The 27,499-nt window shown below is 52.2% G+C and overlaps 2 protein-coding genes across 3 annotated transcripts; both read left to right on the top strand.

Moving 5' to 3' along the window:
- Positions 1–863: 863 nt before the first annotated feature.
- DVL3 (dishevelled segment polarity protein 3) lies at positions 864–14,750 on the top strand. Its single transcript, XM_042956252.1, has 15 exons — positions 864–1,230; positions 6,524–6,593; positions 7,104–7,225; positions 7,347–7,456; positions 7,624–7,759; positions 7,941–8,034; positions 8,242–8,311; positions 8,936–9,075; positions 9,259–9,335; positions 9,451–9,518; positions 9,674–9,823; positions 10,399–10,530; positions 10,716–10,883; positions 13,878–14,093; positions 14,192–14,750. The coding sequence occupies exons 1-15, from the start codon at positions 1,070–1,072 to the stop codon at positions 14,626–14,628; spliced, it is 2,151 nt and encodes a 716-aa protein (XP_042812186.1). The 5' UTR covers positions 864–1,069; the 3' UTR covers positions 14,629–14,750.
- A 3,518-nt stretch (positions 14,751–18,268) lies between these two features.
- AP2M1 (adaptor related protein complex 2 subunit mu 1) lies at positions 18,269–27,379 on the top strand. 2 transcript variants are annotated; one of them, XM_007083631.2, is made up of 12 exons: positions 18,271–18,391; positions 20,417–20,533; positions 22,406–22,671; positions 23,372–23,454; positions 23,856–23,861; positions 24,061–24,196; positions 24,286–24,427; positions 24,901–25,020; positions 25,123–25,258; positions 25,360–25,457; positions 25,979–26,090; positions 26,768–27,379. In XM_007083631.2, the coding sequence occupies exons 2-12, from the start codon at positions 20,460–20,462 to the stop codon at positions 26,900–26,902; spliced, it is 1,308 nt and encodes a 435-aa protein (XP_007083693.1). In that variant the 5' UTR covers positions 18,271–18,391; positions 20,417–20,459; the 3' UTR covers positions 26,903–27,379. The 2 variants fall into 2 exon arrangements, with proteins under 2 accessions (XP_007083694.1, XP_007083693.1); XM_007083632.2 differs by lacking the exon at positions 23,856–23,861 and having other exon boundaries at positions 18,269–18,391.
- Positions 27,380–27,499: the final 120 nt, after the last annotated feature.

Here is a 27,499-nt window from a genome sequence, read left to right as displayed (position 1 = left end):
GCATGTGTCACTCTGAAGTTATTTATTACAAGCTTGTGTGCTTCTTTTCAGATCAGTGAAAGTCCTGAGAGTAGTCTTACCTGTCTTGTTTTGCTTTATCCCCTACAGTATGCCTTGCACCTAAATGGACACTTTATTGAATGAATTAAAAGCTAAGGGGTGAGAAAATCTATTAGGGACCGATTACACCTAGTTCTGGTTTCTTACTGTCCCAGTCATGCACTCATTTTCATTCTTGCACTTGTTCTGCATCAATCCATTTAATAAGCCACTGCTTTGCACCTAGGTATTGTATTGAAGTTATAAGAAGAAATCAGAACTCGATCCCATTCTGTCCTCAAGGAACTCAGTTTGACAGACTCAGTGACAGCAGCTATGCTTTTCAAAAGACCCTAAAGGGCCATGTGGAGGTCACTTTCCTCCATTGATACCTGGTCAGAATCACACATCCCCCTTCCCCCCCAACTCTGGGGACCAAAGTGACCCCTGTGTTACACCCGTCCCAGGCTGCTGACAGCCGATAGATCCCCCCCTGGGTCCAGAGCCAGGGCCTTGGTGAGTCCGGGAACATAGCCACCCTGGTGAGATCTACCCTTCCTTTCTGGGGGCCTAGGCGACTGCCACCAATCTCCCCGCGGGCCTGGGACCTGAGCGCCTGAGGCCAAGCTTGCAGCTCAGCGGGTAGGCTGGGTGTCCGCGGGGCCATCTGCGGTGAGGCCAGCGCGGCTCGGCGGCGGACGGGGGCGGGGCTCGTGCTGGGGCGGGGCAGCGCCCGGGTCGGGGGAGGGGAGCGGGCCCAGCCGCAGCCCAGAACCCGGAGGGCCACGGCCACCGGAAGAGTCGTAGTCGCCAGCCGAGCCGGGAGAGTGGGGAGCGGAAGCGGCGGCCGCGGCAGCGGCAGGCGGCGCTGGGACCCGGGAGCGGCCGGAGAACAAGGGAGCTGGCGCCGCGGCCGGCTGCCGAGCGAGGCTGAACCGCTGGGCCGCGCCGAGCGCCGTCGCCGCCCGAAAGGCCCGGCCCGGCCGCCGGAGCAGGCCGCGCGCGGGCCCCGGGGCCCGAGGCCGGAGCCATGGGCGAGACCAAGATCATCTACCACCTGGACGGGCAGGAGACGCCGTACCTGGTGAAGCTGCCCCTGCCCGCCGAGCGCGTCACCTTGGCGGACTTTAAGGGCGTTCTGCAGCGACCCAGCTATAAGTTCTTCTTCAAGTCTATGGACGACGATTTCGGGTGAGGATGGCCCCCGCCTCACCTCTGGGGGACCCGGGCCCCTCCGGCTTCTCGCGGCCCACTCAGCCAGTTTGGACTCCCCTTGCTACACTGGCTTCTGGCCCTACTAAGGATTCTAGGGGCGACTTGGCCATTTGGGCCGCCTCTTTCAGCTGGAGTTCCAGCCTCTTTAGGGATTCTCCTTTTGCCTCTTATGGGGGACCTAGGCCCCCCCTAGTTTAGGAGGACGACCAACTCCCCAAGAGCAACTGGAGTTCTGAGCCTCCTCACCTCCTCAGAGACCAGCGGCCCACTTACACACACACCCCCCTCCACCCGATTCCAGAGCCAGAGTCCCTAACCTTCCTCCTGCCATGGGAGCCACCTTTTAGCATAGACTTAGGATGTTTGGCACTCGGCCTTCTTCTTCTCCATCTTTTCAGCTCCACGACTCAGAGCCATATTTGGAGTAGTGCTTCCAGGGGCTTTGCTGGGGACTTTGAACTGGAGGGAGGGGGAGTTGGGGGGGCTCAGGGACTAAGGCTGCAAGCTAAGGTCAGCAAACCTAATGTTTATTTAGCTGTCTCCCCTCCCTTGTGGGGTGTTCGGGATGTTGTCAGAGAATCAGAGTGCCTGACCCCTGAGAAGTCCCCACTAGCCTAGGTACTGATTTCCCTTCAGAACTGGGGCCTTTTTCCTCCCGATGGTGGCCAAGGGGGAGACCTTGGAAAGGGCCTCAGAGCCTGGATGGGAGGGCCAGAAAGAGTCTCTTAGTGTTCTTCATCTTCCCCTCCCTGGCGGGGTCTTCTCCACCCAGCTGCAGGGCTTTGGACAGGCTGAGTTTGGAAGCAGCGACTTTCCCTTTAAGAGGGGATGGAATGTTGGAGCCGGAAGGTTCTGTAGCAGCTGGCCTGGGAGGGGGAGCCTGGCCCATCCCCTCACAACCCCCCCCCCATAACTCCCAGGGGACTGGGGGAAGGGGAGGCCCCCAGGCTTGCCTGCCCCACACTAACTGGGCACTGGGCCTGGAGGCCTGTAGGGAAGGCCTTCCCGGGGCCCTCTAGGCCTAAAGGCTGTCTCTCCTGCCCTAGCCTGAGGCCTGCACTGCTCTTTGGAGCTGAGGCCCCAGAGCTGAGTGAGGGGAGATGTTCTCTTCCCCAGTGTTGATATTTCTGGCTTCTCTTCCAAGACCCCTGCCCTCCTGGCCCTGGAAAGCAAGCATCTTCTCTCTCTTCTGCCTAGCATGTTTTGCTGTCACGTTTCCCCATGGAACTCAGGGTTTGATGAGCCCATGAGATCCTATGTGTGAGAACGCTTTGTGCAGTGGGAAGTGCTATGCATCTTCTGACCAGTCCTGTTTCTGTTGTTGTTCCTACCCTGGGGTGAGGTACTTGTAGTGTAGTAATCATTGTCTGGCTTTAGTCCAGGGACAGACACTCCTGATTGGAAGATTCTGAAGAGGGATCGATCGATCTGCAAGGGGTGAGAGTGAGGGGGCAGATGCTTTGGTCTGGTAAGAGAAAAACAGAGCTGGAAGAGACCAAGATGCTGCCACAGGGTATGGGATAGGGGAAATCAGTTAGAGTCCAGTGTGCTGGGGTCATTTGCCTTAAGGGACTAGGGTAGGCCTGTGTCTCCACTCCCAACTCACCCCTGAACCCACTGGGCTTAGCTCCCACCTCCTAAACCTAGACCTCTCTGGGCTGCCTCCCACTCCGCCCGGGCTGCTATCAAGCCAGGCCTAACTACAATCATAGTTACATCTGCTCACTGTTGACTTAATACTATTCTTTAAATCCACTGTCAGCCCACTCACTCCTTCTTAGCTTGACCCAGTCAGTAATATGAAATCACAGTCTGATTTTCTATTTGTATTTCTTTCTAAAATATGTTAAAAAAAATACTTAACTATTGCATTAAATATTCATCAGGTACACCTGAAGTGATCTTGCATACATTAGTGGTACTTGAACCATCGTTTGCAAAATGTTATAGTAGACTGTTTTAACAGAGTTGAGAACAAAGCTAAAGGAGGAGATTGGTTTTGTTTTTATCCCCAGAAGGATTAATGAGCAGGAGACGTGGTAGGGCTGTCTTGTCACAGGACTAGTAGCTAAGAAGTATATATTTATTTCATGTATTTAACAAATTCTTTTTATGGTACTTTGGTATACATGCACTGATCTAAATGCTTTTCAAATCTTTATTCATTCAGTCATCTTAACAGCCCTATGAAATAAGTAGTAATATCCTCAGTTTTTACATGAAAAAACTAGAGCACAGAAAACTTAAGTAATTTACCCAAGGTCACATAGCTGGTAAGTGGCAGAGCTTGATTTTACATCAGGAATCTGGCTCCAAAGTCTAAGACCTTAATCACACAATTGTAGGTATTATTATCACTTTAACAGACACATCCTCTCCAAAGGAGATGCTGAGCCTTGGCAAACTGTAGAAATGATAGGGTTGCCACATATCCTAGCCCCATGAGACCAGGGTCGGGCAGAGGCCAGTAACCTCTGCTGACAGATGGAGAGTGGGTCAGAGGAGGAAGGCTGCTCTCCAGGCTCAGCCTCTAAGGTTCTGGCTTATAAGGCCTGAGGACTCCCCAACTCCCATCTGGTCTCCAGAAGTATTTGTCAAGCTAGGGTAGGCCCAACCCTCTTAAATTACTTGGATAATGGAGGAAGAATAAACATTTTCACCACTGAGGGAGATGGTGGATGAATATTAGAGTGGCCTTGAGCCGTAGGTAGGAACAACATGAGAAGTTGGGCCACTATGTTCCTGCCCACTCCATGTCACACACTGCCTTGCCTCTGCACTTGGTACTGAGAGCACACTCCTCTTGTCTTCCCGGGGCCAAATTTTCCCATCCTCTGGGTTTAGCTTTTAAAGTTATGACACTTTATCCTGTTTACCCTTATACCAACCCAGCTCCTAGCCAGGACATGACACCAAAGACACCTACTCAACAGACATCTGTCCAGTGAACACATCTGCTGCTCTTGTGGTTCTGACTACTTCCCACTTGCCATATACTTGTGTGAATTGTCCGTTGGGCCATAACCTCCAAGGACAAGGCGGGCTCCTGGTCTGATGCTTCTTGAGGTTTTATACAATGGCCAGCATAGGATTTAAAACCTGCTGGGCTCTTAGCAAAGGCTTTTTATTTGAATGGACAATAGTGAGCAGATTTGTTTGGTCCCTGCCCTTAGAAATTTACACATAATTGGAAAGAGAGAATAGACCCTGCTAAAAATTGACACGGTTAGTAATTAGCTTTTATTGTAATCCTAGACCATGCCAGGCGTTTACAAATCCCACTTACCAGGACAAGACAAAGGCTTGGAAATGTTAAGAAACTTCTCTGAGATAGGAGGGCTAATAAGTGGCAGAATTAGAACCCAGATTTGTCCAACTCTGCTTGGAGTGTGTGTGTGTGTGTGTGTGTGTGTGTGTGTGTGTGTGTGTGTGTGGCATGGAACTCTGAACCATTCATCTCCGTGGTGTGAGGGGGAGGCTTGTCTGAGGTCCCCCAAGGCTGCTGCTGAAGATCAGCTGATCCTTGTGAGTCAGCAGAGCCTTGGCGACCTGTCGGTGACCCCTAGAAAGAGAGGAAACATCTGTAGCGTGGAGCTGTGTGGTGGGGCCTGCTGGGGGAGTGAGTAGTGGGGACTCAGCAGCAGTTTCCCACTATAGGGAGACCCTCTCCAGAGCAGATCATAGTCTCTGCCATTTGGCCCACATACCCCATTTTCCTGTGAGTCCCAGTTCCCCTTGTGGGCTGCAAGTTTAGGGTACCCCATGGCCAGACTGGCTGGTGAGTCTGAGCTACTTCCATGTCCCTTCTTTTCAGCATGTTCTGTCTCTAGGCTTTCTGGCATCATGGGCCTGACTTGTGATGCTTTTTTGGGGTCTTTGTGGGGTTGGAAATGGTGTAGGAGCCAGAGCTGGATGGGAGGGAGAAGGGCAGGCTCAGTCTTCAGACTTGGCTGTGAGTCCAAGAATATGAGCATCACAAGGAGCCAGGCATGTTCCCAGCTCTAGGCAGAAGCTGCTCCAAGAACAAGGAAGGACTAGGCTTCCCAGCCTCCTTCCTTGCTATCTTCCCTCTCTGCTCACAATCCCAGGCACATGTCTTCCTCTTGCCATTGATGGCATCTTTCCAACTCTGTACTCCTAGGGTGTTTGACACAGTCTGGGGGTCCCCAAACTGTAGTCATAGTCTGACTTATCACCTTGATGCACCCCTCAAGCCAAACTACATGCCTGTATACACATCCGACCCCTGCCATGCCCTACATCCCTGTCTCCCCAACCCTTACCCACCACAGATCCACATCACCTCTCACTGTACAGGAAAGAATGCGAAGTACCATGGGAAGAGCATGGGTTTTAGAGTCAGGCAAGCTTGGGGTTGAATTTTAGTTCTGACGTCTTTCTGCTCTGTGGCCCTGGGCAAGTTACTGAATGTTTCTCCATTTCTTTACTCATAAAAAGAGGATATTGTCCACACAATGAAGGTGATGTGAAGATTATACATTCTAACTATAGGGAGATAAGATGGCATAATAGTTAAGAATAAAGGCTAAAGAGTCAGGCTGACCAGGATTCAAATTCCAGCTCTTCTTGGTGATGTGACTGTAAGTGAATTTCTGAACCTACTAAGTCTTAATTTCCCCATCTGTATCTATCTCAGCATTGCAGTGAGTATTAAATGAAATGAAATAAGCAAAGTGCTTAGCTTAGTGCTTGGCCCATGATACATGCCCAGTAAATGAGAGCAGTTTGTTGCTATTACCATAGTGGCAGTGGAGGATGTTCAGTAAATACCTTTTTCCCTTCTCTTTCCTAATTTCCTTAAACTCCTCATCCACACCTTCCAGAAGAATGTCAGGATTCCCAACTAAGAAGGGAAAGAGAAATAAGGGTGTACTTTTTCCTAGTTTAGGGTCAGAGGGAAAGAATAGGTCTAGCCCAAAAGAGCTATGTTGGGGCTAGGTAAAGCCCTTTAGAGATTTTAGGGAATGGCCACACTAGGGGGGACAGCAATTTGTCAGGTGTAATTTGCAATCACCTGATGACTAAGAGGACACTCTAGGGCAGCATCTGGCCTGGGCAGGGCTGGTGTCTTCCTGGTGGTGCTAAAGAGCTGTCCTTGGGTGACCCCCACTTCTGCTCCCATTTGAAAGGCTTAGGCTGGTGGTTTGATTCCCAGGTTAGGTGGAGGACCCCCTGAGTTAGGATTGTGAGGACACTTCCATTTCCACCCCAGAAAGCTCATTCTGAGACCCCCACCCTTTCCCTGCAGAGTGGTGAAGGAGGAAATCTCTGACGACAATGCCAAGCTGCCCTGCTTCAATGGCCGGGTGGTGTCCTGGGTAAGGAGCTCTCCTCAGCACCCCTCCTCCTATATTCCTATGGTGGGCTGGACAGAGGAAAAGCATTGCTAAGATTGTAGCTGGTGGTTTTATGCTTCAATATCTGAATCTTCCTTGAGTTTTCTACCTGAACTGTTTCTCCCCTCAGATTATGTAGCCTTGGTGAAAGGTTAGTTGGCCGGGGGTAGGGGGAAATGTGGGACATTGTAGGACAATGTCTCCTATGCCTTTTGAAGCACTTTGCCTCAGATTCCAGCCAACCTCTCTTTTGGACCACTGACCCTTGTTCCCTGCCCCCATGCCACTTCCAACAACCCATGCCTCCCATCCCCCCATCAGTGCTGATAGCACTGAGTCCATTCCTTGCCTCAGCTGACCTTGCACAGTCCTGTCTCTTCTTCCTCCATGTCCCCTGCTTCATTCTCCCCAAGTCTGCATGCCCTTCCAGAAGCCATCTGCTATTTCCCTGGCGCCCCTGTACCTACTACCCACCCATTCTTTCCCCATCAGTTGGTGTCTGCTGAGGGCTCACACCCAGAGCCTGCTCCCTTCTGTGCTGACAACCCATCAGAACTGCCACCACCCATGGAACGCACAGGAGGCATTGGGGACTCCCGGCCCCCATCCTTCCAGTGAGTGTGACCTCAGAGTGGAGAGGGCCCTTGGGGAAGGGCCGCATCAGCTCAGCCCAGGGCTGGGGGAGGGAGCCCCCAGCCCTGCCCCCTCTCCCACCAAGTCTTCTCTTCCCTGCAGCCCTCATGCTGGTGGAGGCAGCCAGGAGAACTTGGACAATGACACAGAGACGGACTCCTTGGTGTCAGCCCAGCGTGAGCGGCCACGCAGGAGGGACGGCCCAGAACACAGTGCGTCTTCCCTAAACAGACGCCTTCTCCACTCCTCCATTCAGCTGCCCTCAGCCCTGTTCTGAGCTCTGGATATGCCTAGCCCCGGTGCAGCCCCAGCCCCTCCCTGTGTCTGTCCTTCCCTCCTGCGTTGACACTGTGAACCCAGCTGCCTCTATTCCCTACAGCAACCCGGCTAAATGGAACTGCAAAGGGGGAGCGGCGGCGAGAGCCAGGGGGTTACGATAGCTCATCCACCCTTATGAGCAGCGAGTTAGAGACCACCAGCTTCTTTGATTCGGATGAGGATGACTCCACCAGCAGGTGGGGCTTTGGTTTCATTGGTACTATGGGGCAGGTAACCGCCCCTCCAAGAGCCCTGACCCCTAAGGATGCTGGGACCCTGGGAGGGCTGTGGGCTTTGCGTGGGGGACTTGGGCCCTGCAGTGCCTCTTGTGGGGCAGGGCTGGGCCAGCCTGGTGGGGAACGACTGTGGGCCCCCCAGGTTCAGCAGCTCCACAGAGCAGAGCAGCGCCTCACGCCTGATGAGAAGACATAAGCGGCGGCGGAGGAAGCAGAAGGTTTCGCGGATTGAGCGGGTATGGGGCCTGAGGGATGGGTGGGGGCAGACTGAGCCCTGTCCAGGCAGATCCAGGGTGTGTGCTTCCTTAGACCCCCTCCTATTGGGCCAGGCTTAGAGCCTTAGAGGGGAGGGGGTACTGAAGGCTCCCCTTGTGGAAGAGCTAGGTGGGAACAGTGAGTTCTTGGGACCCCTACCTGCTGCTCAAGGCCTCTATCTATTCCAGTCCTCGTCCTTCAGCAGCATCACGGACTCCACCATGTCACTCAACATCATCACAGTCACTCTCAACATGGGTGAGTCTGGTGAAACAACTCTTGAACATTTATATACCAGACACTGGGCAAACTTGAGGAGGTCAGAGAGGCATAAGATACATTCCCTGCCCCCGAGGAGCTCTCTCTCATAAACATAAACTGGTACATAAACTGATCGTTTCAGTATCTCATGATCAGGGCCATGACAGAGATCAGCACAGAGAGTTGTAGAAGCAGAGAATGGCAAGGAAGGCTTCCTGGAGGAAGTGATTTCTGATTCTTATCCCCCTTCCCATTTTTCAGCCATTGCTTGTTGCTCTCTGATGTCTGTCATAGGCACTCTCTTTAGGAAATAACTGGCTATAGTGAAAAGAGCCCCAACCTTGGAATTTAAGCCTGAGTTTGAATCCTGCCACGTAATGGCTTAGAAAAGTCATTGAAGCTCTCTGAACCTCATTTGACTGTTTTGTAAAATGGGACTAAGAGTCCCTGTGGCAGAACTAACAAGGATTAAATGGAAATATTCTTGACCATCTTGAATTCAGGACCTTATTCAGGTTCAATGAATGTTAGTTCCCATCCCTTTCCACCCTTGACTGATAAAGGGCTTGGAATTTAGGTAGGAACCTTGTTCCCCTCTTAAGGTCTTATTACTCTCTATAGAAAAGTACAACTTTTTGGGCATCTCCATTGTGGGCCAAAGCAACGAGCGAGGTGATGGAGGCATCTACATCGGCTCTATCATGAAGGGTGGGGCTGTGGCTGCAGATGGACGCATCGAGCCAGGAGATATGCTGTTACAGGTACCACTGCCCACCCGGTGTGGCGGTGTGGGTGGGGAGAAGGGAGATATTCCTACCCTCTGTACCCTGCTCATTTAGAGGCCACTTCTTGGTAGGGGGAAGACCTCCTGATCCACCAAGCTCTGCTTCCCTACCCACCTCCCCAACCCAGCTGCTTATCCCACTCCTGGCCCTCTCTCCCAGGTAAACGAGATCAACTTTGAGAACATGAGTAATGACGACGCAGTCCGGGTACTGCGGGAGATTGTGCACAAACCGGGGTACGGATGGGATGGGATGTTGGGAAGGAGGGGGCAGGCATTTCTGATTCTCAAGCAAGGGGGTTGGTCTGGCCTCCACGCATCCTGCCCTCACTAGGGTCATCCTTGCTTTCAGGCCCATCACCCTGACTGTAGCCAAGTGCTGGGACCCAAGTCCACGTGGTTGCTTCACACTGCCCAGGAGTAAGTGGATGGGGGACTCAGCCCTAAAGTTGGTGCTTGGCATACATGAGCCATGTCTCTCCTTCCTTCTGTGTTGCCTTGAACCCTCATACCTACCCTGTTGGGCCTGGCAGTGGACAGGGTAGGCGGCCCCTGACCTCTCATCCTCCCTGCAGGCGAGCCCATCCGGCCCATTGACCCTGCAGCCTGGGTCTCCCACACTGCAGCCATGACCGGCACCTTCCCTGCCTATGGCATGAGCCCCTCCCTGAGCACCATCACCTCCACCAGCTCTTCCATCACCAGCTCCATCCCTGATACAGAACGTGAGTGTCCAGTCCTGCCCCCTAGGCCCAGCCAGACGGGGCAAGGTGGGAGGGACTGATGAAGACCCACGTGGAAACTCTTGCTTAAAAGTGAGAGGGAGCTGGGAGTTCATCCTAGCTACCTCACACTGCAGCTTCCTTCAGTGGACACCTAACCCTCACTAAACAGTGTTTGCTTCTGAACCTGTATTGAGCATCCAGTGAGCCTGTTTCCTCTAGTAAAACAGGACTAATGATACATAGTCTACCAGGTTCCTGGGGGTTTAATGAGAGAATATAAGTGAAGCCTCAATCACAATATGTGGCATGAAGTAACACTCAATAAATGACTGCTGTTTTCATTATAATACACATATTCTATGCTAAGCATCTTCATTTATATTATTTCTGTCTTCAGATATACTCTCGAAATAGATATTAAAGTCCCTATTTTTACAGAGGAAACTGAGTGTCCTAGAAATCAGTAATGTGCCCAACATTGGTCCACAATTATTAGATGGTAGAGCTGCGATGCAAATTCTTCTCTACCTAACTCTAACCCCTTTCTGCCTCACCATTCTGCCTCCCACCCCTAGGCCTAGACGACTTCCACCTATCCATCCACAGTGACATGGCCGCCATCGTAAAAGCCATGGCCTCCCCTGAATCTGGGCTGGAGGTCCGTGACCGCATGTGGCTCAAGATTACCATCCCCAACGCTTTCATCGGTGAGAGGGCCCCATGGTGGGATGAAGGCCGGGGTGGGGAGTGATGGGGCAGGGCAGGCTGGGGGCTAAAGTGGCCCTCGGGCCACTCCTTTGAACTAGAACCAGCCCCAGCCTCATGGCTCTTGTGAGGTCAGATGAGCCCAAGTCAGGTGGGCCTCCCCATCAAGTGGCTGCCTTGCCTCCAGGCTCAGATGTGGTGGACTGGCTGTACCACAACGTGGAAGGCTTCACTGACCGGCGAGAGGCCCGCAAATATGCCAGCAACCTGCTGAAAGCCGGCTTCATCCGCCACACTGTCAACAAGATCACCTTCTCCGAGCAGTGCTACTACATCTTCGGTGACCTCTGTGGCAGTATGTGCCTCCCCCACCTCCTTGCTCTGTCTCCTGGCTGGGAGTGGGGAGGTGCCCAGGGATGTGGCAGCAGACTCCAGGGAACCCATACGAAGCGTGAGCAGGCAGCTGAGCTGGGGGCCCAACTCAAGGCCTGACACAGGCCTCCCTCTCTAGTAGAAGCAGAGCCAAGTCAGGCCTTTTCACCTTCTCTGCGTCCCCGTCTTGGGGCTGGCATTTTCTAAGTGCCTGATGTGTTTCTGGCACCATGCTCGTTGTTTCTAAGCAGCATATCACTCTCAGTCCTCACAACCTCCACCTCCTCACCCTTGGGTGAGGTGGATCACTATCCCTATTTTAGCTGAGGAAACCGAGACTTAGAGATGTTAGATAGTCCACCCATTCTCACAGCCAGAAGCAGAGTTAGGCCTTGGGGGTCCAGGTCTTTCTGGCTCCAGAGTCCTCATTCTTACCACCATCTGGGGCTACCTAGGTGTGTGGTATTGCAGAAACATTGTCTTAGCAAAGTCAAATGCAGATCCTCCTGTTGGCCCCTGATCAGCCTCTAAGCATCAAGCAGGTTCCACCAGGGCAAGACCTAGGGCTGGCCTGAGGCCCCACATCCCCAGCCTCCTCATACCCTTGAGGCTAGGCTGGACCTTGGGACAAAACTGGAAAAGCTGTCAGGGCCAGCTTGTAGAGGACTCTGCAAGCTGCATTGAGCAGTTTGGACTTGATCCTGAGAGAGTGCAAAGCCAGTGAGGGTTTTAAGGAGGAGAGGTCTCAGGGAACTCCCCCCACCCCCCCTTCTCCTCCTGAGCACATAGACACACTTTGGGAAGGAAGGGGAGTTCCCAAAACAGGACATTTCAGGACTTGGAGCATTCCCAGCAGCCACCTCTGCCTCAGGGAGCCTTTTGTCAGCCAAGGGTGCTTGCTGGCTGGAGTCCAAAAGCTAACCTTTGTGTGTTGTTTTTTATTTTTGTTTTTTTTTTAAGTTTATTTATTTCTTTTGGGAGAGAGTGAGAGAGAACAAGTAGGGGAGGGGCAGAGAGAGAGGGAGAGAGAAAATCCCAAGCAGGCTCCGCACTATCAGCGCAGAGCCTGATGTGGGGCTCAAACCCACAAACTGCAAGATCATGACCTGAGCTGAAGCCGAGAGTCAGATGTTTAACTGACTGAGACACCCGGGTGCCCCCAAAAGCTAACTTTTAAAATGCTTCAGATTAGGTTCTAGGGTTAGAAAGGCTGTTGCTGCAGAGCACAAGTCTGTGGTGGATGCATAGGGTTTTAGAGTTGGATAGCTCTGAATTCAAATCCTAACTCCGCCCTGACTATGTAAACATGAGTAAGTGACACTGCCTCTCATTGTCTCAATTCCTTGATCTGTAATTTGGAGGTAATAGTAGAACCTATTTTAGAGCTGTTTTGAGGTTAAGACAATGTGTATAATGCTTTTAGCACCATGTTTGTCCGACTGTAAGTGCTCTAAAAAAAGTTCTCCATTTTTCATATATTTAATTGATTCTAAGGTGAACATTTTTTTCACATTGCAATATCTCTAAAGTTGGGATACACCTTAAAATTAATGGCTTTTTAGACTCAATTCTATATGGTTATTATTACCATCATTAGCAGAAGTGAGGCCTAGCCTCAAACATCTAGGGACACCTAAAGCTTCTCAAGACAGTTGTGGTTTTTGCTCAAGAGATGTTGTTCTATCCCTGGGCCTCCTGGGTCTTCTTTCTACCCTGGGCCAAGGCCCCCAGAGGCCCAGTTCAGGGATATGCTAACAGAGGTCTTTTTCTTCTCACTGGCCAAGGTCTCCTCAGCTGGGAATGTGGCAGACTCAAAGGAAAGAGTTGGTGACCTGGGTAGCCAGCCCCAGGAGTCCACAGTTAACTCCCCTCAGGACAACAACCTGGAGGCTGAAACAGTCACCAGCTCTTGGGGCATGAGCCAAGGCAGGCCCTTGCTTCTCACCAACCCCCACCCCCAGCCCCGTGCTAGCTGCAGGCCTTAACAGGTCGATGGCTTAGCTGGTAGACTCCACAGACTGCCTCAGCCCCCTCAAATCCCCCTCTCCTGACCAGGTCACATTAATACATTGAGATGAGTGCTGTGAAGGATGAGGCCTCCCTGGGAACAGAGTGGAGGGCGCAGAGGAGGCACCTAAGTTGTTCTCTTTCTGAGCCCTTCCCACCTTCTCCAGCAGCACCAGAAAATTTATCTGGGCCAAGGGCTTTTGTATGGGGAGAATCTGAAAGGCCTATGTTCTTTCTGGCCTATAATGGGTACTTTTTTTTAGTCCTAGGTGAAAGGAGAGGGCAAAATTTCACCTAAATTTCCCCAAAATGTTCCCTACTCCTTACTAATGACTCATCTGGAAAGGTAAGAAGAAAGGAAGCAACTCTTAGCTTCTGCTCTGGCTACAATTTGGATTGACCTCAGGCCAGTCATTTAACCTTCCTGGACTTCACTTTCCTCATCTGGAAAAAATGTGATAACATTTGCATGAGGTGAAGTGCTTTGTATTGTGCCTAATGAATCGCAGGTATGCAATACCTGTCTGGTATTTCAGCTTCCCACATTCCCCTACCTTTACCGTCTAAGTGAACAAAGGAGAAAATTACCAATTAAAAGTTATGCTCCTTGTGGCCCACTAAGGAAGGAGGAGAAACTGTCAAACGCTTGGAAGGGGGCCTCCCTGAGACTGGGAGTTGAGCGTAAGGATTTGGCACTGAGCATCTGAAGTGGTGACTCAGGGCCCTCCTGAGGAGGGTTTTCCTTGGGGCTGTGTCCATAGGGTCTCCCTCTCCACCATCTCAGGTGGGTGGCAGAGGGGGTGTGAAGAAGTGAGAGATCTCTGACCTGTGCCTCCTCTTATTTGGGGGACAAACTACCACTGCTGTTGGTGTCATCGCAAATGTACCCACCCTACCTAGACTGGGGGACCTTTCTCTCCTGACCTAGGGGCATGACCCAGCTCATCTGGCCCTCCCCTCCCCTCTGCAGACATGGCCAACCTGTCCCTCCATGATCACGATGGCTCCAGCGGCGCCTCTGACCAGGACACGCTGGCCCCTTTGCCACACCCAGGGGCAGCCCCTTGGCCCATGGCTTTCCCTTACCAGTACCCGCCGCCCCCGCACCCCTACAACCCTCACCCAGGCTTCCCAGAGCTGGGGTACAGCTATGGTGGGGGCAGCGCCAGCAGTCAGCACAGTGAAGGTAAGGCAGGGGGCTTGGGGGTGGGGGGTGCACAGGTGAGCCCCAAGCTTCTGCAAGATCTGAGCATCCCCCATCCTGTCCCTGCCTGTCCCCTATAGGCAGCCGGAGCAGTGGCTCCAACCGTAGCGGCAGTGACCGACGGAAGGAGAAGGACCCGAAGGCGGGGGACTCAAAGTCTGGCGGCAGCGGCAGCGAGTCGGACCACACAACCCGCAGCAGCCTGCGGGGGCCGCGGGAGCGGGCGCCCAGCGAGCGCTCAGGTCCTGCCGCCAGCGAGCATAGCCACCGCAGCCACCACTCAATGGCCAGCAGCCTGCGCAGTCACCACACGCATCCGAGCTACGGCCCCCCTGGCGTGCCCCCTCTCTACGGTCCCCCCATGCTGATGATGCCCCCTCCGCCCGCGGCCATGGGGCCCCCAGGAGCCCCTCCGGGTCGCGACCTGGCCTCCGTGCCCCCCGAACTGACAGCCAGCAGACAGTCCTTCCGCATGGCCATGGGAAACCCCAGTGAGTTCTTTGTGGATGTGATGTGAACAGGACCCCTCCCCCACATCCATCCCACTCCCACCCCTGGGCGGTTGCGTCCCTCTCTCCATCCGTCCGTCTTTTTTACTTTGTCTGGTACCTGAAAGGGAAATAAATTGAACTAAATTCAGGCGCGCTAACTGCTCGCTGGGCGCAGCGAGGGCGGGGTGCACCCACCGATCGCCACTGCGGCCCCTAACCTGCCATCAGCCCCAGCTTGTCCCTCTGCTCACTAACTGCTGCGTAGGACTTGCCAGGATCCTTCGTGTCACTGGGACCTGACTTGCTGGTGCTGCTCCTTATTCCCCACAAACACTTCAGGAGTTACCCCAGTGGTGCCCTTGAGGCCCTGCTCACCCCCTTCTCCCCGCCTTTTCCCCCTCAGCAACCTTGCACTGTTCAGTCAGCTACATCAGCCCTCTATTAACTGCATCTCCTCAAGCATGTGTGCCAATCTCTTGACTTTTCCCCCACAATACTGACACCAAAAAATATTTGCTCCATTTATTCCTCTTCCTAACTGCCCACCGCACCCCCATCGCTGCCCCAGTCCTGCACCCTAGAACTATAGTCACTTATAATAACCATCCACATGATCCCTGCCTGTGCTGGCCTTCACTAGAGGCCCAAAGGACCCCCTTAGTTGCCTGAGCTGCTAGTGGCTTTCAGGAAGCATATCTGTTCTTCCCCTACATCCACACCCCCATGCCTGCCCTGTGTGCTGGTTCCTTCCGACCCCTAACCCTACTAACCAGCAGGCTCATCTCACCTCTGGGCCTGAAACATTTCTTTTCTTTCTTTTTTCTTCCCTCAATTTTTCCTGGGCCTGGAGCAGCCAAGAATTTCGGGCTGTTTGACTTTCTGTGAGCCCCCATCAAGGGGAGGCCCAGCCTCCGAGGAGACCAGGAACCCTGCTTCAGCAGCCCCTCAGGGCTTCCCAAGGATGTTCAGCCCCCAAACCCACACTTCAACATGTTGAGTCACTAGGCTTTGTTGGAGGGTTCCAGCCTCTCACCCATGTATGAGAGACTGTTCCCCTTTCCACAGAGTGCCCATCCCACTCTCCCTCTCTCCCTCTCTCTCGCCCTCTCTCCTTCTCTTTCACACGCACACATACATACACAAACACATACACATACACGTGTCTATGCAAGTTCACTTAAGCCTCAGGGCTGGTCCCTGCTCAGAGGGCTGGACCTTCTCTCCAAAGTTGTGGGGCTGGTCCCCTGACTTCCCTCTCCCCAAACCATCCACACATGTCCCCATCATCTTCCTACCTGGATAAAGCCCATAAGCTGGATCTCAGGTCAGGCTCAGCAGAGGACTCCGTAAACAACTGACAGGCTGTTCTCACCCCACTTCCTACCCCAACACCCTTATTTCACAATAACCATGATACCCCAGAGAAAGGTTGGGCAGGGGGTCTTCTGGGACCTCTAAAATGCCGGGTTTTATTTTTTACCTTATTCTACAGTTTGAACAAATCATGATCTCTTTAAGCCTCTTCTATAAATTCTCCTGGCTCACCTAAGCTTCCATACTTTTAGGACTGAGGTGTCAAGAGTACAACTAAGTCTTAAGCTCCAGGCTTCGAGGCAAACCAGGGTAGGGACATTTTAACAAATACTTCTGGAGTTTTTGGTGCATAAGGGCTGTGCTGGAAGTGTGACTCAGTCTTGCCTGCCTTCCAGGAGCCCAGGCCATGGCTTTCTGTAGCCACCACTATAGGGCTGCCTCCTATGCTTCTTTAACTTTTCTGACTCTGCCATGCTCAACTCCCTTGAGAATTCCCCCAGTATTGCTCATGCCTTCAATATTGGTGCTCCTTGTGTTCTTTGGTTCACTTCTCTTTCCTCTATATTTACTCGCCAAATGGTGTCACCTATACTGATGTCCTCAATTGCCATTGATATGCCGGTGATTCTAAAATATGTATCTTCAGCCCCAACTTCCCTCCAAATTTTGGATCTGTATCATCACCCACTGGACATCACCATGGACATATCCATATGGACTCAACTCATTCCCCCATCAAGTGTGTTCCTCCTGAATTCCAATCCTGGTTATCTTCATCACACTGTATGTAGGCTAACCAGCTAGGAACAGTTATGGGCTTAAATTCTTCCCCCATCTTTCTAGTCAGCATATCATATCCATTACACCCCAGCAATCTTTCTTGAATATGGTCCTTCCTTTCCCCTCTGCCTCTACTCTAATTCACAGGAGCATGGGATTTGGAGTCAGATTGTTCTGGGTTTGAATCCCAGCTCTACTACTTTTTGGTTTCATGATAAGAGAGTTATTTAATCTCTGTGAGCCTCAATTCCCTCATGTAAAATGACGATAATAATACCTACCTCACAGGGTTGTTGTGAGGATTTAAATTAGATATTGTACGAAAAGTGCCTAGCACAGTGCCTGGCACATAGTAGAATAGGTGCTCAATAAATGGTAGCTATTATTATTATTATTATTATTATTATTATTATTTACTCTAAATTGGTAGGGCATGTATTGAAGATAGAGCTTTTGGAAAGGTAGCAGTGAAGCCTTGAGTGCTGGTTCAAGAGTTAGAAATGCCCATATTTGATCATTTAAGAGGTTCAGACTGTGACCACGGTTTGAGGGAGGCTAGATCTTCATCCTGCCACATCCTGACTTCTAGCAGGACAATGCTAGGGATAATAGGGTTTGCAACCAGGTTTGCCCTTTTTTGCCCTTCTTCCCATAATAGGCTCAGCTACAGGGAAGGCAGCAGGGTATCTCTCCCTGTTGAGAAGAGCTAACAGATTTTATTTAGGTCCTGCGAAAGCCAAGAAGGCCTTTCATTTTTGAGGGTTGGCTCTGTCTCTTCTTCTCAGCTTGGATGTGAGGATTAACTCTTCAGAGAGGGCATTTCAAATTCCATGTCCAATTAAATTAAACTTGCCAACGTTTTTTTAAGCAACATATATGTCGGTCACTAGAAAGCACACAGGTCCTGGCCTTGAGGGGTCACATAGGTGTGCATAGCTGGGATAGAACAAACATTCTTGAAAAGCTTTGGCTAGTTTCTTACAAGTATTTGCCTCCTCGCTCCCTACCCTTTTCCTTGGGTCTTGATCCCTGGGAAAAGGCTCAAGTCTAGTACAAATATTTGATGAAAGAATCTTGGGAGAATCAGAGGTGGTGTTAGAAAGCAGTGAATTCAGACAAATACTTCCGCCAAGTCGTGTGTGTGTGTGTGTGTGTGTGTGTGTGTGTGTGTGTGTGTGTGTGAATTGAACACAGCCAGTCCTCGGACTCCGGAGACAGAAAAGGCCTACAGCAATCTGAGGCTTAACAGATGGGCTTCAACAAATGGCATTAATCCTCAGAGGCTCTCCATAAACACTGAAATAGGAACAGGAGGGATTCCAGACTACAATTCCCAGAATGCTCAGTGGGGAAAATGAAGGGAGTGGAGCAGCGTATGATGGGATGTGTATTTCGTGTAGGGCTGAATAAGGCCTCTCCTATCCCTCCCCAAGGCACTCCTACCCCGCCGAAGGCAGTCGGTCGTTGTAGTTTTGTTAAACCTAGGAAGCTTAAAATTGTAAGCAAGAAGGAGGAGAGCTTTGACGGGATTTGTAGTCGGCACGGTCTTCCGACGCGCAAGCGCAACTGTGGTTGGGGCGGGGCCGCGGCACTGCAGTGAAAGCCGAGGCAGCGGGCAGGCGAGCAGGGGGCGGGCGGACATCTTGGGATCTGGAGAGTGGCCGGGCAGGCTGAGAAGGGGGCCGCGGACACCAGGTGAGCCGGGGATCTGGCTAAGGGTAAGGGAGGATGCCTACCCCGCTGCCCAGCTTTGCCCTTCCCTGCACTACGCTACGCGGAAAGCTGCCCACACCCGGGAGTGGCCTCAGCCTTCAGATCGGGAGGGAGCTGACGGCTGGGCGGGGGCGCCTGGGGCGCGGTTGCAGGACAGGCTGGGAGCGGCGCCCTCCACCTGACCCGTCCGGAGCCTCCCGTGAGGGGGATACTTACTGGAATCCTTCCAGAGCGGGGACTCCGCGCGGCGACCCCCTCCCCGGGATCGTGACAACCTCCCTGCCCCTTGGCGCCTCCTCTCAACGCAAGGACAATTCCCCCATCTCCTAGGACAGTGACACCCCCTTGTGGGCTTCTTCTTGGACTGTGACAAGTCTCCCACCCTGCGGCACCCCCTCCCCCCAGTTGAGTGACACCCCGCGGCTCTTTTTTCTCAGACCTGTGACAGCCCCCGCACCCCCGTGGAGCCATATTTTTTTCCGCGATGTCTTCCTCCCCAGGCCGAAAAACCCATCAGCCCCTCATGCCTCTGCACTTGAACTCCAAAGCAGGTTCTGTCGCCCCAGCTTTCCTTTATTCACTACTGTCAGTCTCTCACTGCTGTTTTTCTTCTTCAGAGCCTTGACCTTTGCCACACTGGAAACTTCTTCCCCCAGATGCCCCCACTATCCCTTTTGCTGCTCCAGGCTCACCTGAGTAGACTGCCTGGCTGTTTCTGCCAGTCTTTCTTTCCCCTTAACTCATTATTCCATTCCTGTCCTGGGCCCCACCTCAGCTGCCCTGGTGCTCTAAGGTCCCTACCACTGTGTGAACTTGCATCTTTGCCCAGGGCTCTAAACTCCATTTTGCATTTCTTCTCCCAGCCTCTTTGGACTGAGGGATGGAATGTGTCCACCACCACCTTGAGAGACCTCTCACTGAGTTTGGGAGACCCTGGTGGCCGCAGTAATCCGCTTTATTTTCCAGTCTAGAAAACTCTGCTAAACTCCCTCCACCCTGTGAAAATTAATACCAGAGCTAATTCAGGAAATCTAGAACTAAATTAACCCTTTTTCTCCTTGCAAACAGTCTAAATTAGTTTGACCCAGATAATTTGGATAATTCATATATTCTGCCCCTTGCTTATAGGTACTCAGGCCAGAAATCAGTTATGTCATGGGGTCTGGAATCATAGAATTTCAGCCAGATCAATCTCATTGTTTTATGAACCTATATTCCCACCCCCTTATTTTTATTGCATTTGGGAGCTGAGAGGGAGCCTCCCTTTTTAAAAGGGAGATAGTTAAAAATAACTAATAAGAGCTTGGGTCATTAAAGTGTAGTCTGCCAGGGCTGGGGCCTTTCTCTCTGCTCTTTTGCCTGCTTATCTGACTGCCTGGGATTGGTTGGAACCACACTCCTGGGTCCGTGTCAGGGCCTAAGGCCTCCCTTTCTCTCCTCCCCACACCCTGCACACCCTTTCCTGGAATGTTTAGATTTCTGTGAACTAGAGAGCCACAGGTCAGGCCCTACTGCCTTCTCAGAAGGGTAGTGGAGCCTGAGAGACCCGGTCTTCCTAAAGCTGTGCCTGAGGGCCCCAGGCCTGAACCAAGTGGAGGTAATTCCTACCGCCATTCCTGCAGCCGCAGGCAGGCCTTCATGGTGACTCACCGGCTACAGTCTGAGTGAGAGTCTGCACAGGAAGGGGCCAAAAAGGATCCTTGCTGAGTTCAGCACTGTGAAGAGGGGGAGGGGGCTGCTTTCTGGGCTCAGCCCCAGAAAAGGGAGGGTCAAAATGGCCTTAGAATCCTGGGCCCAAGTCCTTCTCCATTTCTTTCTCCTTTCCAGTGTGAGATAAACAGGAACTGGAGCCTGGCTAAGGGGAGGGGCATGCCTGGGAGGACTGCAGGGTCACTTCTGGAGGGTTGAGTCAGGAAAAAAAGCCGAGCCAGTGACCTGCACAGCCCCAACTGGGGATGTTGGCAGAGGTTCTGAGGCCTTCCCTTACCCTGCCTCCGCCTGTCCTAGGTCTGTTCTCAGAGCGATGGGCCTTGGAGACTGAGCTGCCGCCATGATAGGAGGCTTATTCATCTATAATCACAAGGGGGAGGTGCTAATCTCCCGGGTCTACCGAGATGACATCGGGTGAGTCCCCTGGCTGAGCCAGCTGTGCCCCCACCCCTTATCCTTCCTCCCCAGCATGCAGGACCAGGTCTGTTGCTACCAGAGACTTGACTTGGGCCACTCCCTTCCCTTGCTGCATCCTAGAAGCTCAGCTAATACAACCTGGTTCCCATTAGGTCTGGTGGTATTGGCCTGATAGACAGTTACTGCCTGATAGGCAGGACCTGTGGAATAGTGTGGCCCCTGCAGTCTTAGGAACTTTTGCCCTTCCTGCCTTCTCCTTTCCTTAGTGACAGACTTAGTTGCTCGAGTTGAGTGCTTTTGCCCTGGCAGATTGATTCCTCCTTTGAGGAAGAGGGATATATTTCTCCAGGGGATGGAGTTAGTGGCCAGGCTAGAGGTACTAGGCCATCTAAGTCTTGCTCTCAAAAGCCATTCTCTTGTTGAGAGCCTTCACTGGATTCTCTTGGAAGCCTCTCCAGGCTGCCAAATCCTCTCCCACTCCCTTTCTCAGGAGGAGGCAGGCTGCTGACTCAGCCATTTTCAGTTCCTCTGGGCTACCCCTGGAAGAGAGGTTGTGAGCAAGCCTGGAGCACTCTCTGGGTCACTGAAGGAAAGGCAGGGAAGCCATGTGGCCCTTTCTGGCCTATCAGAGTAGATGTGGAATAGCTTCTTGTTCTGGGTCCCTCAGACCTTAACGAGGAAGCACAGCCTGCCTTCTCATTCTGCCTCACCCTGCACGCCACTGTTCTTTCCTGAGTGAGGGCACTTGTCCTAGCCTCAGCAACTCTAATGAGATTAGGCTTCTCTGGTTCCCGCTGCCCTGTTTTTCTTCCTCTAAGAGCTTAGGATAGAGAGTTACAGAATGGGCCTGCTGCAGAGCCTTAGCTTCTTGCCTCCCAGCTCCCTGGCTAGTGGGCTGGCCTGGCCTTTGTGGCTGTTTGTCCACTGACTGGTGGTGGGGCATGAGCTAGAGTTGTGGCGATGCCTGGCTTGCCTGAACCTGGCTGGCTGTACCCATAGGCACCCCCCTCCTGCCATGGATGGACCTGCTTAAGCTAGGGCACATACTGTCTTGCATGCCTTGCTATGCTCTCTACCCCTTGCCTGTTGCTTGTCTGCTTCCACCTCATGGTGTGTGCTGCCCACCCCCAGTGTGTTGTGTGTCTAATCCTCTCTCTCGTTGCTGTCACTCTCCTTTTCTTGCTGGCGTCATTTCTCTCATCCCATCTCATTGGCTGCCGTAGCAATAGGTAAGCAGCCTATCAAGCTGCCGCCCAGGCACAGGTGGGTGGGGGGCCCTGCCCCCCCATCATTGTTTTCTTCATCTGTTTTCATTCCCCAAACATGCCCTGGAATTGGATCCTGGACAGGAATGAATGGCCCAGCTCCATGGCCCCTCGGTCCTTTCTCCTTGGTAGATCAGAGCCTTCTCTGAAATCATGCTGACTTTGTCTAACTGGTGGAATCACAAGTGGGAAGACTGGGAAAGAAGCAGAGTCTCTCTTTCATTTGGGCCTGGAGCTTACTGAGAAGCTAGAGAGGTTGCAGCTGGGAAATTGGGGCCAAGCCTGGGAGTTAGGAGCATACCTCCTTAAGCCTGATGGATCTCACTTTATTAACGCTACATCTATCCTCCTGTCATTGCCACTTGACTTCCCTGTCTCTGATGGCCTTCAGACACTAGCCCAGCTCTGACCCTACCCTTGTGCCTCCGCTGGGAGTCACAGGGAACTGCCCCAGTGGTTTAGGCAGTTGGCTTCAGAGTACATGCCAGACTTAAGCAGTGAAGGGGGGAGTAGGGAGGGGGGAGTTGTTAGCAGCTGTGGTTGATCCCTGTGGAGTGAGGTTTGCCTGGGTGCTGAGCAGCCCCTGTGTACCCTTTTCCCTCAGGAGGAACGCAGTGGATGCCTTTCGGGTCAATGTTATCCACGCCCGGCAGCAGGTGCGCAGCCCTGTCACCAACATCGCTCGCACCAGTTTCTTCCATGTTAAGCGGTCCAACATCTGGTTGGCAGCTGTCACCAAGCAGAATGTCAATGCTGCCATGGTCTTCGAATTCCTCTATAAGATGTGTGACGTAATGGCTGCCTACTTTGGCAAGATCAGCGAGGAGAACATCAAGAACAATTTTGTGCTCATATATGAGCTACTGGATGGTGAGGCTGGCAGGGCGGTGGGCCTAGGGTGGGGCTGAACCTGATGGGGCCTGGCCTGGAGGTAGGAGCAGGTGTGAGGTTCCCTCCAGTGCCTTCTGAACTTTTCTGACTGTTTAGTCTTTTGAGCCCTGAAGGCCAGCAAGTAGAGGTGGGAGAGGGGGGAGAGGACCAAAACATCTTTCAGGGGGATAAGAACCTAACTGTGGGGCTTGGTAGCTGGGCCTCCTACAGTTAAGCACATTTCCCTTTCACCTTTGTGGTTTGGGCCTTAGTTCCCTGACTGTCCTTCCAGCTTTCTATCTCAATAGCTGCCTCAGAGCCTGGAGGAGGGTGAGCTACTACCAGCTTCTAGGGTTACATTATCTCTCTTCCTCTGTAGGGTATGATTTAAGGGAACAGAGTCTTTTCCACCTTCCCAATGTCTGTCTGTTTTCTAAGGACTCAGCACTTCCTGATCTCTCATTCACTGGCCATAAGAGTCTTCTGCTGATTTTCTCTGTGAAAAAAACTGACATTTAATTATGTTTTCTTACGAAGCACAAATCCCGGAGTAAATGCTACAAAGCAAGAGGACAGTGCTGTAGATGATCCCACACTCTTCTGGAGCTGTCCTGGCCAGCTATGTCCAGGCCAGGGGAGGGATTAGACTAAAGAAACCTTCAGCTTTTTCCAGGGGCTGATGGATCCCTTCCTTTTGCAGAGATCCTGGACTTTGGCTATCCACAGAATTCAGAGACAGGAGCACTGAAAACCTTCATCACTCAGCAGGGTATCAAGAGCCAGGTACTCAGTTGTACAGCCACAGCCAGGGTGGGGCCCATCCTCCTTAAGCCCCCTGAGCTCTGTCCCGGCTGACTCAAGCACCACCTCTGACAGGAAGTGCTGGCCTGAGCCCTCTGCCATGATTGCAGGCCTATTTTGCTGTGTGTGGCCCTCCACCCGAGGAGCAGCCAACTCAGCATCTCTGTTTCTGGGAATATAGTTCAAGCAGTTTCCTTCTGCACTGAGGGAAGGGAGGGTGTGGGCTGCTCTGGAGGCCTGGTGTTCCTCAGGAGGAGAGAGTGTGGGCCCTCCTCTAGGATCCAGGCCTTATAGCTGCCTTCTCCTTCTTTTCTGCCTGCCTCTTCCCGTCTGTGCTCCCCTACTGCTTCCTGTGGGCATCACATTGGCCCTTTGGCCTCCAGCATCAGGTAAGCTATTCCCTTAGCTTCCATCTTTACAGCTTTGTTCCAGTTTTCTTCAGGCCCTGCAGCATGGAGCTTATGGGGAAGATGAGTTACAGGGTGGGGACCAGAAGGCAGGGGGAATGAGGGTAGAGTGGGGATAGAAACAGGATGATTGAAGGTAGAGAGGAATGAAGTCATTATGTTGTCTCTGTCCCCCGTGTAGACAAAAGAAGAGCAGTCCCAGATCACCAGCCAGGTGACCGGGCAGATTGGCTGGCGGCGGGAGGGCATCAAGTATCGCCGGAATGAGCTCTTCTTGGATGTGCTAGAGAGTGTGAACCTTCTCATGTCCCCACAGGGTGAGAGCCCTCTCGAGATGAAGCTGGAGGGGCAGGACCAGGGCAGGATCCTCATCCTGACTCAGATGTTCCCATTTATCTATCACCAGGGCAGGTGCTGAGTGCCCATGTGTCAGGCCGGGTGGTGATGAAGAGCTACCTGAGTGGCATGCCCGAGTGCAAGTTTGGGATGAATGACAAGATTGTCATTGAGAAACAGGGCAAAGGCACAGCTGATGAAACAAGTAAAAGGTGCCTGGGGCAGGGTTGCTGGTGGGAGAGGGTGGACCTCGAAGGGCTGAGCAGGGTCTGCTGAATCACAGGTTCCTTTCTAGATACCATTTTTCCAAGCTCTTGACATCTGTGCTTAAGAGAGATGAGGGGATTGTAGTCCTCGTACTTAAAGAGTAGTCCCCTTTGTTTGATTCCCCAGAACTAAGATTTTTCTATAACATACTGATGGCTTCTGGCCAGTGTGCCTAAAACCTCTGGGTCCCAAGCACCGGAGTTCTCCAGAAACGGTGAATTTGCAAAGCTCCCACTCATCCCTAAATTGGCAGCAGGGACCCCTGAGTCAAAAAGCTATATTCTGGTAGCCTTCCACAGTCTGTAGTGCAAGCTTCACTCAGGATGTGGCAGCCTTTGGGGGTGGGATAGATTCCCAGCCCAACTCTCTCTTGCCACTCTCCTGTACCAACGAGGAGACCTTCTGCCCCTGCTCACAGTGGGAAGCAATCAATTGCCATCGATGACTGTACCTTCCACCAGTGTGTGCGACTCAGCAAGTTTGACTCTGAACGCAGCATTAGCTTCATCCCACCAGATGGAGAGTTTGAGCTCATGAGGTACCATTGGGGTGTGAGGAGGCAGGGAATGCTGCTGGCAGAGAGTGGGGAGAGGGAGGAGGACAGGCTCTGCTGTGCCAACCTTACTCCCCACCCCTAAAGGTATCGCACCACCAAGGACATCATCCTTCCTTTCCGGGTGATCCCGCTAGTGCGGGAAGTGGGACGCACCAAGCTGGAGGTCAAGGTGGTTATCAAGTCCAATTTCAAGCCCTCGTTACTGGCTCAGAAGATTGAGGTGAGAAACAAGGGACTTGGGGAGGAGGAAACACTGTCTCCAGATAAAGGCAGCTGATGTCGGGGCTTGACAGAGCTCTCTGACAGGTATATCACTTCTAGGTGAGGATCCCAACCCCACTGAACACAAGTGGGGTACAGGTGATCTGCATGAAGGGGAAGGCCAAATACAAGGCCAGCGAGAACGCCATCGTGTGGAAGTGAGTCTCCTTCACAAGGTCACTGCAGGGCTTGAGATGCTTTGGTGTACTCCCTTAAGTCTTACCTTCATCCTCTTGAGTGTGAGTGGTGTGTGTGTGTGTGTGTGTGTGTGTTGCAAGGATGGGGGGGTGCCTGTCTGCTTCTCCAGGAGCCTCTGCTTATGCTGTCATCCATATACCTCTGTGTGAGTATGCACATGCCTGCACTTGGGTGCATGCGTGCATTTAGTTATCAAAATGCCTCAACATTTCCCTATTTGCCCTTGTAACATCTCTGAAATAGCAAGGGATAGCATGCTTGTGTATTTAGGCTGAAATTGCAGCCCACAGTGCTAAAGGAATAGCAGACCCAAGATTCCATAGCAAGTGATTGCCAGGGCCCTTACCACATTTCCTGTCCTAGCACTTCCCACAAGTTCCTCTGTTCCGTTCCCCCCACCCCTCCAGAAAGGACACCGTCCACCTTGAAACTCCTCCAAGCTATCAGGGGCACTTGCTGCTCATTGCCCCTCTGTTCCTAGGATCAAGCGTATGGCAGGCATGAAGGAATCACAGATCAGCGCAGAGATTGAGCTTCTGCCCACCAATGACAAGAAGAAATGGGCTCGACCTCCCATTTCCATGAACTTTGAGGTATGGCAAGGGGGGAACCTAGAGCCACTGCAGAGGGTATGCTAATAAAGATCTTAGGATCGTCCAGGTCACCTTCTGCACCTTGCGACCTGCAGATGAGACCCAGAGAGGGGAAAGTGACTTTTATAATTCAAAGACCCATTTCCTCCCCCTTCAGGCCTCTTACTAGAAATTACTACTCACACTGACAAAAAAAAAAAATCTGACTTGTAAAGTTTGTCATAAAACAGTTTTTTGGAAAAATTTAGATTGTTTGACTACCAGATAAGACCCAAAGTTTATTTACACACAGGAGACTGGTCTGGCATTGCTTTGCACATGTTAGACATATAATTTTCTCCACCTTATTTTTTAAGCCCATAATATTGAGCAGAATAAGTGTGTTCTAAGGTGGGTCTTTGGTTGCTGCCTCCTGCTGATTAAAGGAATTGATTCGAGTTACCACAGGCAGGGCCTGATTTCCAACCCAAGTGATTGTTAGTTACGCTTGGATATGCTTTCTTCTTTAGAAACCTTTTAAGATCCTTCTTAAGCTTCCCCTAGCTTCTTTCAGGACTCCGATCATTCAGACACCTGTAGTAGAGAGAGATGAAGTAGGGCAGAGCTACAGAACTTCCCAGAGGAGAGCAGCTGTGAGAGGAAGACCAAATTCCTAACTGGAGCTATCCCTTGCCCAGGTGCCATTCGCCCCCTCTGGCCTCAAGGTGCGTTACTTGAAGGTGTTTGAACCGAAGCTGAACTACAGCGACCATGATGTCATCAAATGGGTGCGCTACATTGGCCGCAGTGGCATTTATGAGACCCGCTGCTAGCTGCCTAGTAGCAGCTAGCCTGCCTCCCCACCCACCTTCTTCCACAGGTCTGGGTGCCCCCGGGCCACCACACGTCAGCGTCTCCTCCCTCCTGCTTTGCTGCCTTCCCTTTGCACCAGCCCCTGAGTCTAGGTCTGGACCAACCACATCGTGAGCGGGACTGGTGGAGCAGTCCCTGGGCTCCCTGGGCAGGGTGGTTTCTGGGGCTCCTACTCCACCATCCATCTGTGTGCCCTGGCCCAATGCCAGGCTCTGTGTTCTGTGACCAAAGCCAGGTGGGCTCCCTCTCCTCCCCTCCCCTGTGGCCACATCTCTCTGGAGTGGGAGGGTTGGCTGCCCCTCACCTCGGAGCTCCCCCAAAGGCCAGTAATGGATTCCCAGCCCTCAGTCCCTACTCTGCTTTGGGATAGTGTGAGCTTCATTTTGTACACGTGTGACTTTGTCCAGTTATAAACCCAATAAACTCTGTAGAGCGGAGATGCTAAGTGTTGGTGGTGCCGGAGCTACACGGGGAGGGGAACTGATGGCTTTGCTCTTCCCAAATCTTAACACCGCATACTGTGAGTTGAGTAGAATTTTATATTCTGAGCTCTCTTA

This window comes from Panthera tigris, chromosome C2, assembly GCF_018350195.1.
Source record: "Panthera tigris isolate Pti1 chromosome C2, P.tigris_Pti1_mat1.1, whole genome shotgun sequence".
Lineage (NCBI taxonomy): Eukaryota > Metazoa > Chordata > Mammalia > Carnivora > Felidae > Panthera > Panthera tigris.
This window is presented reverse-complemented; position numbering and strand designations above follow the sequence as displayed.